Source organism: Chenopodium quinoa, unplaced genomic scaffold, assembly GCF_001683475.1.
Source record: "Chenopodium quinoa cultivar QQ74 unplaced genomic scaffold, ASM168347v1, whole genome shotgun sequence".
Lineage (NCBI taxonomy): Eukaryota > Viridiplantae > Streptophyta > Magnoliopsida > Caryophyllales > Amaranthaceae > Chenopodium > Chenopodium quinoa.
Window position 1 is genome coordinate 2060076 of NW_018743175.1, and position 19528 is coordinate 2079603.

A 19528-nucleotide genomic window follows, 5' to 3' on the forward strand; every position below is an offset into this window, starting at 1 on the left:
TTTATAGGTTCGATATTATGTTGTACTATTAGAAATTTATAATCTTTATATTATTTGTTACGTACGTCTATTGGCTTCGGCTAAGAGGTGGTGACTTGTTTCCATCTTATTTTTAATACCACAAAATCTGTAGAACTCATTATCTCGTGATTTACTTTGCACGTTTTTGGACATTCATTTGCTAATACAACATTGCAATTGAACGTAGATCAAATCTAATTAGTGGCAATTTGGCATAGCACGCTTCATTTTTACACAAACTAAACATCCATAAAATGGATTTTTTTTTTAATACACCGTAGCATATTCAGGATTCAACTTTGTCAACATCAAAATATCAAAATTCATATTTTATAAAAAATGGATAGCTTCATTTTAATTAATTTTGTTAACATTACCATCTATACTAATTAAATTTATTTTAGCAACAATCACTTTATTTACTAATGGATTATGTTAAGATTGAGCCCCAAAAGGTTCAAACTATAATCATGTTATTTTGGAATAATATAGGCCATGGGGAATAAATAGGTGCTCTTGATATTTTGCCTATAATCATGTTATTCATAATATCTCTGTTTGCTAGATGCTACTCACTTGCATTTTACACGGTCTCCAATGCACTACTTTTACCATGAATTTCTTTGATTGTGCATTAGTGAAATTATACAAAGCTGATTTATTGAAAATTCATAACAATACGAATCTAATAAGATCAAACTTGATAATGTTTTTTTTTTTTTCTTATATACTTCCTTCGTTTTTTTTTTAGTTGCAACACTTTTATTTTCATTGTCTCTTAGACAATTTTTGAAGAGGAAAGAGATAGAGAGAAAAATAAAAAGGACCCATGTGGGTAGGAGAGATATAGAGAGAAAGAAATGTCAAAAATGAAAAGTATTGCAAGTAATTAACAATTTCCAAAATAGGAAAGTGTAGCAACTAAAAGAAACGGAGGAAGTATATACAATTAGATAAGGCCAAAATTTTAAAACTTTGACCTTGTGAATAGTACTTGTATAAGTCGTACTTCCTCTGTTCTTTTTTACTTGACCTTTTTTCTTTTATCACGCTTGCCGATGCACAACTATAACCATCAATAACTATATTTCTCTATAAGTAAAAATTATAAAACTTATATATTATGATAGTATTTATTGAGACGATTTCAACAAGATTCCAAATGAATATGTTTCTCCTTACATATAATTCACAAAATACGGTCTGTTACCCTTGATGTTTTGATGATAACACAAGTCAAACTTATATTTGGGATTAATGTTTTTCATGACTGTGTAGTTTAAGTACAAGTTGCAGAGTCATTCGAAGCAAAGGAACTGGAGCTCAAAAGCAAAGACTGTTTGCAGTGTTCCTTTAAAGGAACAGAAGCTTCGGATTAGGAGCTGAAGAATGAAGACTCGGAGTGGAGGCTTCTTTAGAGAATTAATAAAGTCTAAAGTATTTTTATTTTAGGTTTTATGTAAGTGAGATTCAATAGGAGTTTGATACTTTAGTAGAATGCCTAAAACGTTTTTGTTAAAAGATAAAAATTGAAATTGCTTAACTATACGAATTTAGCTATTTATAAAAAATATCCTTTTCTGACTTTTAGGTTAAAAGAATAACTTTTATTTTCGGATAAAGATTTTTCAAAAAAATATCTTTAAATAATTTCCTAATCTTGCGCTACTGGTATTTGAATTGGTTTTCTCCACTAAACAAGGAAACTTCTTGTTGCTTTAACGTGTCCTGGGTTGAAGGACATGATTGAAGCACTGGAAGTGGTGGAGGATAGTGGTGTTGGTTTGCAGTAGTAGTGGCGTAAGTGTAGAGCAATATGGCGTTTTAATCAAGCTATGTTTTTCTTATAAATAGAGAAATTGTTTTCTGGAAAAACTCACCTTGCTCAAATACACTTTTTATCTTCTAAGTTATTCTAAGAGTTAAGAGTCGCATTCTACTTTAGTGTATTACTTTCTTATTTTCTTTCATTAGAGTTTTTCTTCCAAGAGTTGTAATCGGGAATTGGGGAGTTTGACTGAACTCAAGAGGAACTGTAAGAGAAAGAGAGAGAAGAGAAAGAGAAGAGGATAATAGTAAGTTGAGGGACTTATTGTTGGGAACTCTAAGTTCGTTGAGGAACTTGGAGATAGAGTCTTTAGCTTGTAATAGGTTGTTTGCCCTATTATAGTAAAGAATCTTTCCTAAAATCCCTAATGATCGTGGTTTTCCTTCTTGTTAGGGCCAAGAAGTTTTCCACGCTAAAATCTCTCCGTGTGACTTTGAGTTCCTTTAGCTTAGTTTTTATAATTCCACAAAAAGTTGTCTAGTTCCTCCTATACTACAATTCACCCACTCTTGTAGCATTCTTCTTTAGTAACACAGTAAAAAAAAGAGTGATAAATAGTATAAAAGTCAAAGCGGATCAAGTAAAAAAGAACGGCGGAAGTATTAATTTAAGAGCATTTAAATTGTGCCATATTACATGTTCTTATGATCTGAGGTTTGGATCCCCTCTTCTATTAGAAGGTCATAACTTTGATATATTGGACCTTTGATATCAAATTTCGTCCCAATCAATATACTATAACTTTGTAAGCTACCTATACAACAAAAACTTAAAAATTGTTCATAAGGGTTAAGGGCTCATCTTATTGGTTTAATGGGCCAATCTGTACAGTTTAGAACTGAGAACTCCTTACCGCAAAGCCCATCCCTTCCTTGTACAAAATTAGAAAAATGAGATTTTTTTAAAAAAAAATAAACAATTGAAACGGATAGGAAAAAAATAACGCAGAAAACTGGAATGAGAAACTAGATAAGGAGTTCCATCTTCTGATAGCTCACTTCTTCATCATCAATGGCGTCCAAGGTTCTTCCACAGGTTTTTCTTTATTTCTCTCTCTTCCTATTTTTTTCCTGGAAAATTCTTTGAAATACCTAAATTATCTTGCAATTATTTATTTACAGGCACTTTTTGCAATTCCTTCGAATCACTCACTTCAATGTCCGCCATTGAAGAAGCAGCTAGGGTTTCCATTTGAGTCTAACCGTCGATTTTCTCTCTCCTACTCCAGAGGTAATCTCACGGTTTCTAGGGATTCGTCTAACCTCTTTAGCTCCAATTTCAGCTCCATTTTCAGTTCTCCGGCGAGAAATTCGTTCGTTGTGAGGTCGGAAGCTGAGGGAAGTTCCGACGCTTCGGCTGAGAGTGAAGCCGCCGTTGCTGAGGAGGAAGCCGAAGCTGAAGCCGAAACCGAAGCTGAAGCCGAAGCGAGGTCGCCATGGAAGCCAAGGGTCAAAATGGGAGATATAATGGGGGTATAATTTACTTTGTTGCTATAATTTAGTTCTAATTTTTCTAAATTGTCAATTTAAATTGAATTGTATGCTTGTTTTCTGAGACCATGATTTGCTCTATTGGAATTTGCTTGTTTATTAATGCTCTTTTATTGTTGAAATTAAGCTTTAGGGTTCTGGAATTGTTGATGCAATGTTGTTTAGTTTGTTTCTGCTAAATTTTGGGCAAAATGTTTTCATGTATTGGCGGAACCACGGAATCTTAGGTTATTTGATTGTGATCAAATGTTAGTTACTATACCAAGAGTTGAATAAAACTATGGAAAAATATGGATATCAAAATCATAGGTTGGTGTTAGGCGTTAGCTTTCGGTGTTGTGTTATGGTGAAGAGTGGATAAATGAAGAACAATGATAATCTGGAAAGGTTAAGGCCTTAATGGAATTGATTGTTAGCAATGATAATGAGATGACAAATAGTCATAATTGTGGATTAGTTAATAATTTGAGTATGTGTTTCTTGAGCTTGAAATTTGGATTTTACAGTATGATTCTATTTTGTTAATTTAGATATTGAACAAGAGAGCGGTTGAGGCTTCAGATGAGCTGCGTCCTGTGCCAGACATCAGGACTGGAGACATTGTACAAATCAAATTGGTTAGTAGTGGCTGTAGTTCCTCTTTTTTCGTACTAAATTTTCAATTGCTTACTTATGCTCTGTTTAATTTTTTGATGGGTTTGTCTTTATAGGAAGTTCCAGAAAACAAGCGTAGGCTATCAGTGTACAAAGGTATTGTGATATCTAGGCAGAATGCTGGAATTCATACCACCATCCGGACTCGAAGGATCGTTGCTGGTATTGGTGTAGAGATTGTGTTTCCCCTGTAAGTATTAGTATTGTTCTTGTGCTTAAATTCTCTGCGTTATAAATTATGTTCTGCAATCTGCATTGGAAGAGAGAGGGGGTACTGGTTCTTTAGAATACAGAATTTTCTACTTCTTGTTTGTGAATGTTGGCAGCAGGATAGGTGCTTTCTTGAGTAATAATAGCTACCAAATCTGATTCAAAGTTTGAATGAGCAAAATCTCTGTCCATCTTTGCAATATGTCAATTAGGTTGCTTGCTTTACGACCAGAAGCTTTGGGTGCGTCATTAATTAGTACTGTCTGATAATTGCCTGTCTCGTTTAGACCATGAAGAACTGCATCATTTTCTGAAAACAGATCTTGATGCTGCTCCATTTGCTGGATATTGATAATAACATCACAATCACCCTAGATTATCTACATTTCAGTGGAGTTTGTAGCTACTAAGCTGCTTCCTGACTCTTACTACCCTGACTAGTGTTATACATCACCTTTACCCATATACTTTTACAAGTAACAAGGCCTCCTGCAGCAGTGTAAGGATGTATATAGCCTTTGATTCTAGGGAAATGCTTATAGCCTTTCTCATGCAAATAATGATTGCATGCACAGAGGATCTTTAGCATTTCTCTCATAATTTAAAAGGAAGCCATGAGCTGAAAGGTAATAAACTAATAACTTGCGACAAATTATCATTACAATTAAGAAGCAAAGCACGGCTTAGTGCAGTGAAAGACTTTTTTGTAAGGGAAGGGTGATAATGGATTGGCGTGCATGTGATTTTACATTTTTACTTTTACTAGGGCAGCTAATGCGCGCGATGCACACACCATAGATAGCCAAGCCATATCCAAAATTCTTTCGATTTAGTCTTACATCATAAATTAGTTGTTGACAGCATTAATGAGAGAAAATACGCAAACAAATACAATTTAGGGGTATAAATGTCCACACACTATTCTTAAGAGTTAAAAAAACATTAAAAAGGATAAATACGTAAATAAACATTTTAGATGGTATAATTGTCCAAACACTTTTCATTAAAAAAACTTGTACATATTAATGAGGGTATATATGTAAATACACATTTTAAAGGGTATAATTGGCTACACACTATTTATAAGAGTAAATCTTCTACTTTTTATAAGGTAGGGATTTGGCATGCAGAATGTTAATTTATTAATTTTGTATATTTGCTTGACCACTGGCTTGAGTTGGTATAACGAGATATTTGGAATTTTTAACAAATGAAGTTGATGCACATTGGGCTGAGATAATTACTTAATTAGCCTAGCTAGGCTGTGTTAATTATTGCTGCGAAATGGGCATTAGTCAAGTTTAGAAGTAACCAAGGGTATTGGACTATTGGTAAAGCCTGTTAATGTTGTAGTGATTGCTGAAGTACATTTGGATGTGCTTTGCATCCTGAAATTTATTATACTGTGCAAGTTATATTTTGCTTCTGGTTTTCATCTCTATAATCATGCTTCTATGTGATACTTGTACAGGTACTCACCAAACATCAAGGAGATAAAAGTTGTTGCTCACCGGAAAGTCAGGAAGGCAAGGCTGTACTATCTACGAGACAAACTTCCCAGGCTCTCCACTTTTAAGTGAAAACATAAAATTTGCTGAAGCAATTTCGTCTTGGAAGCCCTTCATGGTTTTGTCATCGTTTATGGTTTACATATTGTAAGAATTTTTTTTGAAGATCTAATATCTTTTAGGGAAACTGTGTACTTGTAATATTGGTGCTGGAAACCTGATTGCCTTTGTAATAGAGAGTAGATTGAAATATGCAATGTATAATATCTTCGAGAATACTAATCAGAGTAATGCCAATTGTTTGTTGATACAATCTATATTATGCATAAGATGGAAACTCTTTCAGCTGGGTTTACGAGAAGCTTGTCCGAGTAGATCTGATAAGCGCAAGCATCATAGAATATGGTTCATCGCCCTTATTAACTAGCCCATGAGCAGTGCCAATAGATCAGTCTTTCACCAGAAGGAAAACAAGTACAAGTGAAAACATCTAAAGAAGAACACGCATTATTAATAAATAATAAACCACTTTTGTGAACATTGATCTCCCATATCATTGAGCTATTTCTTAGAATATGCAAAATTCAGGTTTTTGAAAAGGACAACCATAAAATAGAACTTTAGAAAGAGCCTTTTTGGGATTTGTTTTTAATGATAAGAGATGCTTTAATGACATGAATACTAATCATAGTTATACACATTGAAACCTCCAAAATCAAAAGTATAGACATTACAGTTAATTGAGCTATAGAAACCTTCTAGGAAAGCCTTCCTTTTTTGTGGGTTTGTTTTAAATAATAAGAGTATGCTTTTTTCACTTTTAATACAAGTAGCTTTATTGCAGGACTCACCTACCCACTTAACCCTACAAAATCATGTACTATCATACGAAATACTCCTAATTTTGTTTACAAATTAATTTGTTGATGAGAATTTAAGCGATAATGCCTAGGGGGTAAGGCCGTAAAGGGAGGGGATTTGTTCACGATGAGATTCAAACCTCGCACCCCGAGGATGCGATATGACCCTTGGGCATACACCAGGACGTCTTTCTAATACGGTATAATTTGATCGATATGTATTATAGTATTGGCAATCATGATTTTTCCATATAATTTTGGGAGTGTGTGGCTATTGGCTTTTTGCCTAACTTTTGGTTTTTTAGTTTGGTTAAACAGCCAAAAAAATATGTTTGGTAATTAGTTTTTAAGCTGGTTTTTTCGCCAAAAGCTAATAGGAGTAGTTTTTTCTATTGACTTTTGGCTTGTTGGCCCACTTTATCACTAATAAACAGCAAACAATCATTAATAATTTTACCAAACACTTTTGTAAACAATCGGCTTAAACAATTAACTTAAAAAGTCAATCCATACAGCTAATACTTTTAGCTAAGCCAAGCAAACAAGCCAACAACCAATAGCCAACAACCAACCGCCGATTGCCGAAAAATCCCTTTATTTTGTTGCCCTTATGTAGGTTAATAGGTATGATGTTATCATCTTCACTTTCTACCATATAATAATCAAAATTATTTGATATTTACTCTATAATTCTTGCTAAACCTTACCTGACATTGACGTGTTATCTTGTTTTAAATTACTAAAAAACGCTTAAGTAGCACTAGCAACGCCTTGATCATGATGATTAAATTAGTAAGCAATCATTATTGAACGTTAATGATGGAACTCTAGGCTGTTACTCACCTACCATCATTAAAAATAATCAAACTAAAGTTCCTTAATTACGATTTTATGCTTTTTCGGCAACATATTAAAATAGAATAACAAAATAGACCACTTTTAGGACTACATTAAAAAGCTACAAGTAAAAATGCTAAGCCTAATTAAACATCAATTACACTAGTTACCATGTGATTTTGTAGACCAATATATCTGAAGCTACACGATGATTTGTGATTTTGTTGTAAATAATATATCCGTATCTATTCACGATAATTAACACTTACATAATTACATGCAATGTGGTTGGTAGACCATAATATATCCAAATCTTTTCACGATGATTAACTCCTACAAAATTACTCAACCTTGATACAACTTTGTATTCGTAGAGATAACTAAAGTAAAGGAATAATACTGTAAGATGGAAGACTACTATCAATGAAAGTGGACTAAACTTATTAATTAAGGGTAAATAAAGGAATTGTTACCAAAGATAAGTGAAGGACAAGGCATAAGAACAAAGGAGAAAATAGAGAACAAAACAGTAGGGCTTGTTCTATTTGACTTACTATTAGAAGATCAAATGAAATAAATTTTTTTTCCTAACCTAGTATTTACACGAATAATTTACTTCCAAACAAAATAAGTTTGAAAAAAAAATCGTATAATGTACTGTATATAGTAACGTTTCTTTTTATATAAAGGTCACCCATCTTTCCATTAGAACCAAAATAATCACAGGGTCATTATATTTATCGACTTAGCTAAGCTATTTTAATTATTTATCATTTTTTTTTTAAACATATTAAACCTCATTAAAACTAATGAAGTTATAGTATAATATTATTATATGTAAAATAACAACTCTAGCTTGTCTAAAATTTTAACCTATAAATAAGCAGAAATGACGTGAACAGAACATGACCTAAAGATGGCAAAAGTTGGCATATCACGACAAGAACCGAACACGAAAAAACTGGGTTAATATAAAGGGTTTATGACACGTTTAATTAAACAGGCTGGGTTAGTGTTGTAAATTCACACAAACCTAACACGAATCAACCTGTTTATTAAAACTAGGGCTGGCATCCCTGACCCGACCCGATAACCCATCCCGAAGTTACTGAGAGAAACCCAAACCCGACCCGACCCGAACATCCCGAATTCGATCTGATTTGACCCAAATTTCACATTTCGTAATAATATTAAGTTTTACACTATTTTTATTGTTTCTAAGCATAGCCCAAAATCGACCCGACCTGCTGTCTCGAATTGCCACCCCCTAAGTAAAACGAGTCAACACGACACAGTGACACACCAAGTTTAATAAAATAAACTAGTTTTGTGCCCGGACGATGTCCAAATGGTTGATAAAATTTTAAGATAAAATTTTAAGATAACATTTATACTTGAATGTTAAATACGGTCAAATAATTCGTTCGGATAATATAGGATATTTAGACATACGATATCATATGGCTTATATTTATATCATAATACTTTTTGTAGTTTTGTTTGTAAATAGATATCTATGTTATTATTGACTTGAAATTATTTTTTATTGAACTTAAATTATTTTTACTGAACTGAAAGTATTTTTTACCAAACTAAAATTAATTTTACTGATTAAAACTTATTTTTACTGATTCTCTAATTTTTTTTTTATATAAATTAAATAACAATGCATTTTGTATGCCGGCTAGCCACACCATCTAGCCGGACAAAGTAACCCTATAAAACTGACCGAGTAACCCCAGTAATACTAACTGAGTAACCTATAACACTTACTAAGTAACCCCTATCTATAACACTGATTGAGTAACTACTATAACACTGACCAAGTAACCCCTATAACACTAACAAAGTAACTCTTGTAATAGTTGGTGATATGGTTTGGCCAATTACGTATAAAAGTTTGTGATTAAATATATTATTAACGGATCTTATTTTAAAGAACTTTTTTAAACGAATTTGATGATGGAAATAGAATTGAGTTATAAAATGTTTATTAAAAGTTATGATTAATTTTGTATGTATGTATGAAGTATTAGAATTCTATCAATAATAAAACTTTATACAACAATTTTATCTTAAAAAATCTATCCAAAAATCGCTTACTAAGCATCATATGTGTCACAATAATACATATTTATCTCCTACGTGGCGTGACACATGGCGAAAAACTGGAATGCCAAGTGTCGCTGTCTCGTGGCCTGGCTGCGAGACCGACTTTATTTATTAGTGATATGATTGGGTTAGTGATGAGCTTTTTCAGGCCGTTTAACTTCAAACACATACACGAAAATGACACGAGTACACGACACACCACACTTGCTAGAAATATGACTAAAGGTGTCAAAACCAAACCGATCCGAAAAAAATCATCCGTTTTGAATTGTAACCTAGACCTGATCAAGTATGGCCCGACCCGTTAGCCCAACCCCATTTTGGCGGGTTTTTTGGTCTAAAATCGGGTTGGGCCCGTCCCGGCCTGATTATTTTTAGGGGCGGGTTTGCGAATGCGTTTTTATGTATATTTAGTTGATTTTTTAGGCCCGGCCCGAAAAGCCCGCACGACCCGACCATTTTGGGCGGATTTGGGCACACAAATTCCGCCCCGAGAAGTGGGCATATATTTTTAGCTCTAGTTTAGCCCGGCCCGCCCAATGATCACCTCTACTGTAATTGATTCGATTTACTTGAGAAATTCAGGACCCAAATTCAATCTGTAACCGACCTGAACTTGATCCGAATCCGAATTTAACCCGATCTGAACTTAACCCGGCATCTGTTGGACCCGACTTGAACTCAACCCGAATCCGATATGAGCCGACTTGAACTCAAACCGAACCGATTTGATCCGACTTGAATTCAACCCAATCTGAAAATGACCCGACAAATAACCGATTAATCCGATCTGTTTTAACCCGAACTGATATTAACACGACTCGATTTTAAACCGATCCAATTTTAACCCGATCCGAAAATAATCCAGCCATAATTTTAAACCTAACCTATTATTGACCTTTTCTTTTCAAGTTCTATACTACTATATATTTAAAATTTACTAATTATTAATAAGTTAGAAAGTCTAAAACTCTAACAAATATCTTATACAAATTGAATTAGTAAATAGTAATAAAGCAAACTATTAGTACTCATAGCCTCTTGAGATTAAACAATTGAAGAGTATGTAGTACCTCAAAATTAAAAGATGACATTTTGTTTTTATATCATCATATGTGACTATCTATCAATCTATCACTAGTTCATTACTAATCGTCTCACGTATGTACGCAGGTATGATAAGTCATCGATTATTATTAAAATTAAATTTTGCTTCAAGATAAAAATTACACAAGAATTGATTGAATGAGAAAACAATTTCTTCGCATTTGATAATAATTAACCACGTAATATGAGGAATGACACATGAATGACTTGATATCGACCCAATAATAAGGTAAAAATTCAATAATTACTCTAGTTTAAAAATAACCTTATTTGGATATTGAATTTGGTCAACTCGACCAATCTAGACAAACACGGAAAGAATTTGAATCGGAATTGACCAAATATTGAACCAACTTTATCCTAATCAAACCGAACTTGACTGAACCGAAATCAACCTGACCCAAATTTATCCGTCTCGAAATTAACCCGGTCAAACCCGTTTTAAACCTGATTCGAATTTATCCGAACCGAATATGAACCGATCTGGAGTTGACCCGACTCATACCTGAACTCGATAGACCATGACCCAACCTAATGAACCCGAATTAAAAGAATAATTTTGATCCAAACAAACCCGTTCTGAACAGACCTGACTCAAAATCCAATTATCCGAAGTGAAACCTCTAAATATCACCATGAGTCCATGACCAAAATCGATTTTAGAGAAATCGTACGGAGTGGTAGTAGAAAAAATTGAAGAACAAAAAAAGAGGCGGGTAACCACCAAGTAAGATGGGTCCCAAATCCAGCCAGCAAACTCCAACCCACAAACCGTAACCCAATAACATCTCTCTCTTCTCCTCTTTCTCTCTCCTCTGACATCATATAAATGCCACGCGTCACTTCATCTTCATTCTCTCTCTCCTCCAAATTTCTGCAAAAAATACCTGAATTCTCTCTCCTCCTCTTCCTCTCTCTCAACCATAGTACTACTATATATTTTTTTTTGGTTGAATTCATTTCAAAAAAAAAAAAAAAAAACTTAGGTTGAAAATTTTAGAGAGGAAAGCTATAATTAGTTTAGTTTTCGCCCTCTTTCTCATTGACGCGAGTTCGACCCGCCATTTTCGCACCTCATTCTTCTTCTCCTCCACTCGCATCTTTATGTTAGTTTTTTTTTTCCCCTTTCATTTTTACACCTTTTCGCTATTTTCTCTCTAATTTGTTCAGGAATTTTGTCGATTTTTTTGAATTTTTTTCGAATTTTTTGATGAATTTGAACAGGTTTTCTTTGGAGTGTTGTTGATAGGGTTTGAAGGAATTAATGGTGGTTACAACCATGAATGTTACCAGTAAACAGTTGATCTTTGTTCATCCTGACGAGCTTACATTTCAATGTAAATTTTCTCCTCATTTTTTCGTTGATTTTGATTTTATCTTTTGTGTTTGTTGTTGAATGCGTAATTTTGTATTAAATTTCTGTTTTATTTTGTGGTTGTTTTGTACGGAATATGATTTTGTTGCTTGATTTGTGTCTTTTATGCTGTTGTATTAATTAGTTGAGTAATTGATTAGTTAACAATGTAATTAAGTCGTCATCATAATAGGCAATATGCTGCTGTGATTAATTTTTTTTTTTTAATCTAGAGTGTTAAATGATGAGGATGTTGTTTTTTAGGTGATGAGTACTTGAATGGCCTTGATTGTGGATACGAGTTGTAATATTCTTCGAGGATATTTTCGTTTTTAGTATATGAGTTTGATCATAGGATAGTGTCATATATAGGTTGATATGAAACTGTGGAGGCAATTTTCCTATGCTAAGGAGTTGTTACTTATTGTAGGCATCCAAAATTGATAGATTTGCATCCTTTGTTTAAAAGTACAACCAATTTACGACGTTGTATGAATTCGAGTACAATAAGGTATAGGAAAATGTAGTTATTAAGTGTTGAGATGGCGACAAATTGGGGAGTTATTTGGTACAAATATTATATTTTGTTTGTGTCTCAGTTCTCTGACTATCTGCTATTAGTATTGTGTGGTTATGTAGACAGTTGACATTTGATATACATTTGAGAAGCTATTTCAGGCCTGATATTTGATTGGGATTTGTTTAAGAATTATGCTGCATTATATTTATTACAAATCAGTTTGTTATGGAGTGCTTAGTCAAAAAGATCCTTATGTGGGCTAGTAGTTCAGAAACTTGAACTGCACTACTTTGTTTATTTTTATATGTTTCTTTTTTGGACTTCTCTTTTGAAGGAGGCTCTTGAACTTTTAGATTCAAGAAATGTAGTGATTTGAATAGTAAGTTTGATAGAAATCAAATATGAAAAAGTAAAAAAATAAACTTAAATGCTGAATGCATAATTATGAGTACATAGTATTTCTCAGTTTCAGTATAGGATTAGAGCCTCTTGTTTAAGAAAAGTGCATCTACTAATTGACTATGATCAAATACATATAATCTATTGGATGACTTTGTAATCATTTATGTTGAGATTTAGTGCTGTAAAAAAAAGAAAAAGAAAAAAAAAGAATTATATTATGGACTATGAAGTATAACATAGCATTAACTTCTCACTATGTCCTTATGCCCCACCCATAGAAGTTGGCTAATCTTAGGATTGGTTAGATTTTAACCTTGTGAATTTTTCTGTTAGACCCTAGATAACACCAGACTGAACCACTTCTTTTTGCAACAAATAGAGTACAGAGTCTACAGACTACAGAATATGTCATATGTAGAAATCAATAGGTCTGTATGGATCACAATTACTCTGATATTCGCCTGGACCTTGTTTTGGGTAGATTAAGGCTGACAACTTATATAACGTAAGGGGCCAGGTTTCTAAGATGTATGGTATCCATTTAAAGGGATGATTGTCCATCTGTGTGATTGCGGCTTGTTTGGACCTTGTTTGGACGTTTGGTGGAAGAGAGTTTTGGGTCTTTCTGCTGCTGTTGGCAATTAGTGAACTGCAGTGCCATGATGATGATAATATAGACCACAACTTGAACCTTGTCTTTGAGACATGCTGCAATTTGTTGTTATTGTTGTTGTTGCTGTTGTACTCTCACTCTCTCTATTTTGGGGGGATGGAATAGTGCTTGAGCTATAAGTAGCAAAATATAAGCTGTAAGCAGAGTGGTGTTGTAGTGTTTTGCAAACAACTGAGTCATTCTTCTGCGAAATCAATTGAAATTTAGCAAATGAACCTTTTTACTATATTTTAGTTTGGAAAGAATCACATGCTTAATTTGGTTATCTTTGAAAATTTCAATTCTTGAGTCTTAATTATAAATCCCATCTTGCTCTTTTTTTTTCCTGTTTAACAGTTGAACTGGAAAGGCAAAGCTTTTGTGACCTGAAAGTTACGAACAACACAGATCAGAATGTTGCTTTTAAGGTAAAAATACTAATCCATCTGTCCAAAGCTATTTGCAACTAATTCTAATTTAAATGTCAATTTTTTTTTTACTGTCAATGATTTATTCAAAAATATGGGTATTTATAAACTCAGAACGTAAAAACTGCTACTACATTATTTTAAATTTTTAAATTTTTTTTCTTTATCTACATCATTGTAATCTTGAAATTTTATCATTGTAATAAATTATACTCTGTATATTTTCTTAAATCATTGGTATTAAATATTAATTGTCAAATTTTACCGATAAGGTTACAAAAGTCAATCATCTCTAAACAAAACAAGACAAAATAGCCCCCCCCCCCCCCCCCCCAAAATCCTTTCCCCCCGGTTTTTTCTTATGCGGGATCTGAGTGTTGATGCACTTTTGCCAGGTGAAGACCACTTCTCCCAAAAGGTACTACGTACGACCCAACACTGGTGTTTTACATCCTTGGGATTCATGTGTTATAAGAGGTAATTTTACCTTTTACTTGCAAAGATTAGTATTAGAAAGTCCAAAATTCGAAATCAAAAGTTATATTCCTGTTGTAAATATCAGTTTCTTGATTGCAATGGTCAATTGGTCAGAAAAACTACACTTAGCAAGTTACAGTTTCACTGCCAATAGTTTTTTTTTTAATGGTGACTATGATGGACTTGTTCAGTAATCAGTTGTTCAGTACTCAGACTATGGCATGGGGGTCCTTGAAATTTGTTTAATGATGGATGATAGCCTTTTCTCCATTTGAAATTATTTGCATAGCTTGTAACATTATGAAGATGCAACTAGTATTCAGCCTGTGCGATGCACGGATTATATTTATTTGTAATTTTTTTTAATGGGAGGATTGATCAAGTTGTGTATGCCGCGCCTTTAAAAGTGAAAATAGGGGAAATTTTTTAATAACGAACATATGTATGAAATATAATTCCTCAAATTTGAATTTTCCTAGCCAAAAATTGGATTGCAACTCTTGAACAACATTGAAAGTTAGGCCTACTACCATTCGTATTTTTCAAAATATCTGTCAATTAAAAAAATTTATATGGATTAAAAATTAATTAGCGACTGAACTTTTTGACTCAGATGCAAAATGAGGAAAAACACAAAGATCTACTTCATTCAATGAAATCTAGTGCTGGTAGAATGCCCAAAAATAAGTGCATTAAAAATCGATTAAAAGCAATAACGAAAATGGGAGTTTGATTAAAATATCAAACTAATGCAACACTTCATGAAAAAAATTAAATAAAAAACTAATGCAACCCTTGATGTATAAATTAATTGAAAATTGAGAAGTGAATGAAGCGTTGGTTCATTGTTTGGGGAAAAAACCGAACAAATAGAAAGATAAACATCAAAGTTTTTTTTTTTTTTTTTTTTTTTTTTTTTTTTTTTTTTTTTTAAACAAAAATTTAAAAAAAAAAAAAAAAATCATGAAAAATAAAAATGGACACGTGGACACTCTAAATTTCCTTTAAATTTTCCTGTTTTGGAATAGTAGTATAGATAAGAATGGGTTGATTTATAAAGGCGTGTTTTTTTTGTTGGTAAAAGATTGATTTTGCTATTTTTTTGTTTTAAGATACAATAAAAATCTAATAATAATCCTACAAATATATTTCGAAAAGACATGATTAATAAATTTGTAAATTCGGATGGAAGAGATGATTTATTGAATTTCTGTTTAATATATAATTTTTTTTTTGATCCAATAAATTATTTTCTTGACTAGGCATGATTAAGGGGTTGGGATGGAAGAGATGTAGAAGAATTGTTTGATTGATTTTCTGTTTTAATAATTTTTTTTTGATGAAAAAAACTATTTTCTTGAATAGGCATGATTAGAGCATTGGGATGGAAGAGATGTATGTTTTTTTGTTTTTTTTTTTTGTAATTAAAAAAAATTATTTTAAAACAGGAAAAACAGGAAGAGGACAAGTGTCCTTCCTACTTCCTTTTTTAAAATAATAGTATTGATTTGTTCTCATGCTCTCAATCCTTTCATGTCTTTTGCAGCACAGATCTTTCACATATTAGGTTTGGGTTAAAAAAAAGAGCTTCAAAAAAATGTTAAGAAGTGTCTGGGTGGGTTAAGAGCTTGGGATAGGATTTTTTTTATAATTAATCTCGGACTCTTAGTTCCCCTTAGAAGGCACTTGCTGCAAGATAATTTCGTTTCCAGAGGTTCATGAACATATTGATTTGTGGCTATGATTTGGTTAACGTTATTGCTTTCTATTTTTTAATATTGTTCTTACCTGGAATTTAGAATTTATATTGATTTTTGGAAAACAATGGAATTGCAGTCACTCTCCAGGCTCAGCAGGAATATCCTCCAGATATGCAATGCAAGGATAAGTTTCTACTTCAGAGCACAATAGTGTCTCCAAATAGTGATGAGGATGATCTTCCACAAGATACTGTAAGCACACTTAACTGGACATTACTTGCCATATTCCTAACATAAGAGGTTGATACATATCATGGCTGATTCATTTAAAATATTGATATAGTTTAACAAGGATAGTGGAAGGACAATTGAGGAATGCAAACTCAGGGTTGTGTACGTCTCTCCAAATTCAACTCAGGGTAACGCAGAAGACGACTCAGCTAGTAAGCCTGGAAGAGGCTTAAATGTGAGTTCTTATTTCTTAGCCATTAGATTGCATTGTTATATCTGTGTTCCTTTATGATTTCCTTTCAAGTGGTGGAGTTGATGTTGCTCTACAATATGTCTCCAGCTCTCAACTGCATAGTTACATTTAAGCGTTTCTTCTTAATTTTTTTTGATCCAGAAGCATTTCTTTAATGTAATATCTTTCTTCTTTCTACATCTCAGGCTCAGGGCAATCAAGGTGTCGATGATGTGAGATACCATCTTAAAGCTTCTTACTCTTCTGTTATATAGGGTTGCCATAATGAAGGATACATTGTTTGAACTAGCAAGTTTTCACTATTATCAGGTTTTTTTTTTTTTTTTTCTTACCACAGAAGCAACCAAATCACATGAATGTAATTCTTCCAAAAAATAGACAGCTTTTTTTTACAATGGGGTTAAATGGGTAGGTTACTGCATTTTTTTTTTGTGGGAGGGTGATTTCTTGGACACATCATCTCAGATAACGACCCTGATTTGACTTTCTTTATGTACCACTATCATGAATGAACTAGGGTATTAGTTACGCATTAGAATAAACTTAACTTCTTTTTAGCCTCTCTTTTTTTTGTCCCCTTTTGCTTACCTTTTTTTTTCCCCCCACTTGGGTAGAAACAGACTTTGCAGCGCATAAAAGAAGAAAGAGATGCAGCCGTTCGACAAACACAGCAACTCCAACAGGAACTGGTAAGCATACAACTAGCTTTGATTTGCTGGATCTTTTAGATTTGTCACTTTGTTTTCTTGGTATATGCTATTACTTCCATCGCAAGTGAAAAAATGGGAAGAAAATAGGCATTGTTGAGGCTATGTTAAGATGTTGCTTCCGTTTCTATCTCCCCACTGATAGAGGTGTGGAACTCTTTATTTGAGCCAGTTAAACTTAAATTTGCAAGCGAGAATGTGAAACAAAGTCTAGTTTGTTCAAGAGTGAGATACTCTGATTGGTTGCTTAACTGCCAGGTTTGCAATCAATCTGCATCAGTCATCGCTTCCCCTCTCTTCTAATAGACTAGTATGAAGTAAGGCTGCATAGATTTTGAACTCACTTATGGGGTGGGGGGGGGGGGGGGGGGAGGGGGGGGGGTGAATGCAGGGGTCTATCTTTGGTAATGATGGGGGCTTGTTGATGGTGGTCTTTGACCTGTCTTAAAAGTTCATCAATGTTACTTTTAAGCTGTGATATGACAGATGTTCTCAAAAATGATTGGGGTTATATGCAAATCTAGAATGCCCTCATCAACTATTTTCCATTGAAGTCTATTAGCATAAAAGAGTTGGTAAAAGTGTAGGATCATATTAGATGCGATAGCGGAATTTCAGGAACATTTCCTAAACATCTAAAACAGGATCTCATGCATATAAATAATACGAATCACATAAAGTAGTCAGATATACCTTTGATGCGTGTACTCCTCGTTAGCCTTAGATTGTCCTCCTTCGGAGATCCAGAACCTCAATTGTGATTCCTCTACTTGGTCCACAAAACCCGAGATGAATCCCACGTATGCTAGTACGGAAGAAGGAGGAAGAAACTTTTCACTCTTCTCACTTTAGGGATGCAGTTATTTGAGAAATATTATACGTTGTTTTTGCTCTCTCTGTAATTGTGTATCTCATACACAGTAATAGGCCTAATATATAGAAGTTATTAGGTTAAAAGATTAGCAAGCCCAACTCACTAATGACTCCTCACATAACCGCCCACTTAACCTTTATTGGGCTTGGTGTGCCTTTTTCCATCTCGTGCTTTTATGTGTGACCTTATAGGATCCGATTACATTTAGCAGCAAGCCTATTAAATAATAGGCCTGCAAATCGTAGTTGGTTTCTAGCAAAACATTACGATTCTTAAAATAACCGAATTAGTAATCTCCTTAATTAATCCTATATTAAATTTAGTAATTGCTGTACTTGATCGAGGACACTCCTTCAAAAAGCAGGCCAAAAGGATTAAGTGCAAAAGAAATTGCCTCTGTAGTGCATGTTTAAGGGGTTGACAAATCTCTTTTTGGAATGGCCCTGACCCTTTGTGTTCAGTAATTGATACTTAATATATCGCGATGCATGAACAAGATTAAAATCATTATATTGTTGAACTTCTCACACCATTGATAGTTACTTGATGTATAAACCAGAAAAATGATCTGTTTAACACTGAAAGTTAGGTTGCAAAGTTCGATAGTTTACTCCTTTCCTTTAATTTAATTAGGATCTTAATAGTTTATCTGCACACATGTTATTCTAATCATGAATGAGTATTGGAACACCTAGCTGGTTGAAATTAAAGCTATCACTTATATTGCTTTTTTAGGGCTGATTCAGGAAATGTGGAGAAGACGCAGCAGACAGCGCAAAAGTAACTCTGGCTTCTCATGCAAATTCTCTCTTTTTGTGGCAATTATAGGGATTATGCTCGGCATCCTGTTAAAACTCTCTTTGTCTCCACCTGCTACAGCATAGTTGTCTTCAACTCTTCATCAGTGCAGGAAACAGATTCTTCTCTGTATCATTAGCTATGGTTTTACATAAGTTCTCCCATCTTCTCTCAGGGTGGTCCTTGCTTTCTGTATATTGATCAAAATTTGCTCATTGCGCTCGTTTCTGTCATTTTTTCATCTCCTGTGTATCCTTGCCCTTGATATGTCAAATAGGATTTACTTGTGGTTTAAGGATCTAATGATTGCAGTGAAAAACATAGTAGCTTAGTTTTCTTGTCTATTTTTGTCTAGCACTCTAGCATTTTGACAAAAGCAAATCAGCAGACCTGGAGTTCAACTGAAATGAAATCCTGGGAGTGTTTTTTGATTCAGTTGAAATATTATCAGGCAAGTAAATTTCTGTAGTTACAGTGTCTACTTAACGAATTGAAATTTGCAACA

At 33.6% G+C, this 19528-nt stretch overlaps 2 protein-coding genes across 6 annotated transcripts; both read left to right on the top strand.

The window, feature by feature from the left end:
- The first annotated feature begins 2733 nt into the window (after positions 1-2733).
- On the top strand, positions 2734-6028 carry LOC110732403 (50S ribosomal protein L19, chloroplastic-like). Its single transcript, XM_021912338.1, has 5 exons — positions 2734-2884; positions 2971-3321; positions 3870-3956; positions 4050-4183; positions 5675-6028. The coding sequence occupies exons 1-5, from the start codon at positions 2861-2863 to the stop codon at positions 5781-5783; spliced, it is 705 nt and encodes a 234-aa protein (XP_021768030.1). The 5' UTR covers positions 2734-2860; the 3' UTR covers positions 5784-6028.
- A 5147-nt stretch (positions 6029-11175) lies between these two features.
- LOC110732405 (vesicle-associated protein 2-1-like) lies at positions 11176-19458 on the top strand. Of its 5 annotated transcripts, none has more exons than XM_021912341.1 (9): positions 11176-11733; positions 11877-11964; positions 13913-13983; positions 14379-14460; positions 16297-16412; positions 16504-16626; positions 16830-16856; positions 17259-17333; positions 18972-19458. In XM_021912341.1, the coding sequence occupies exons 2-9, from the start codon at positions 11892-11894 to the stop codon at positions 19107-19109; spliced, it is 705 nt and encodes a 234-aa protein (XP_021768033.1). In that variant the 5' UTR covers positions 11176-11733; positions 11877-11891; the 3' UTR covers positions 19110-19458. The 5 variants fall into 5 exon arrangements, with proteins under 5 accessions (XP_021768033.1, XP_021768034.1, XP_021768032.1 ...); XM_021912342.1 differs by having other exon boundaries at positions 11177-11733; positions 11852-11964; positions 17265-17333; XM_021912340.1 differs by having other exon boundaries at positions 11183-11733; positions 11852-11964.
- Positions 19459-19528: the final 70 nt, after the last annotated feature.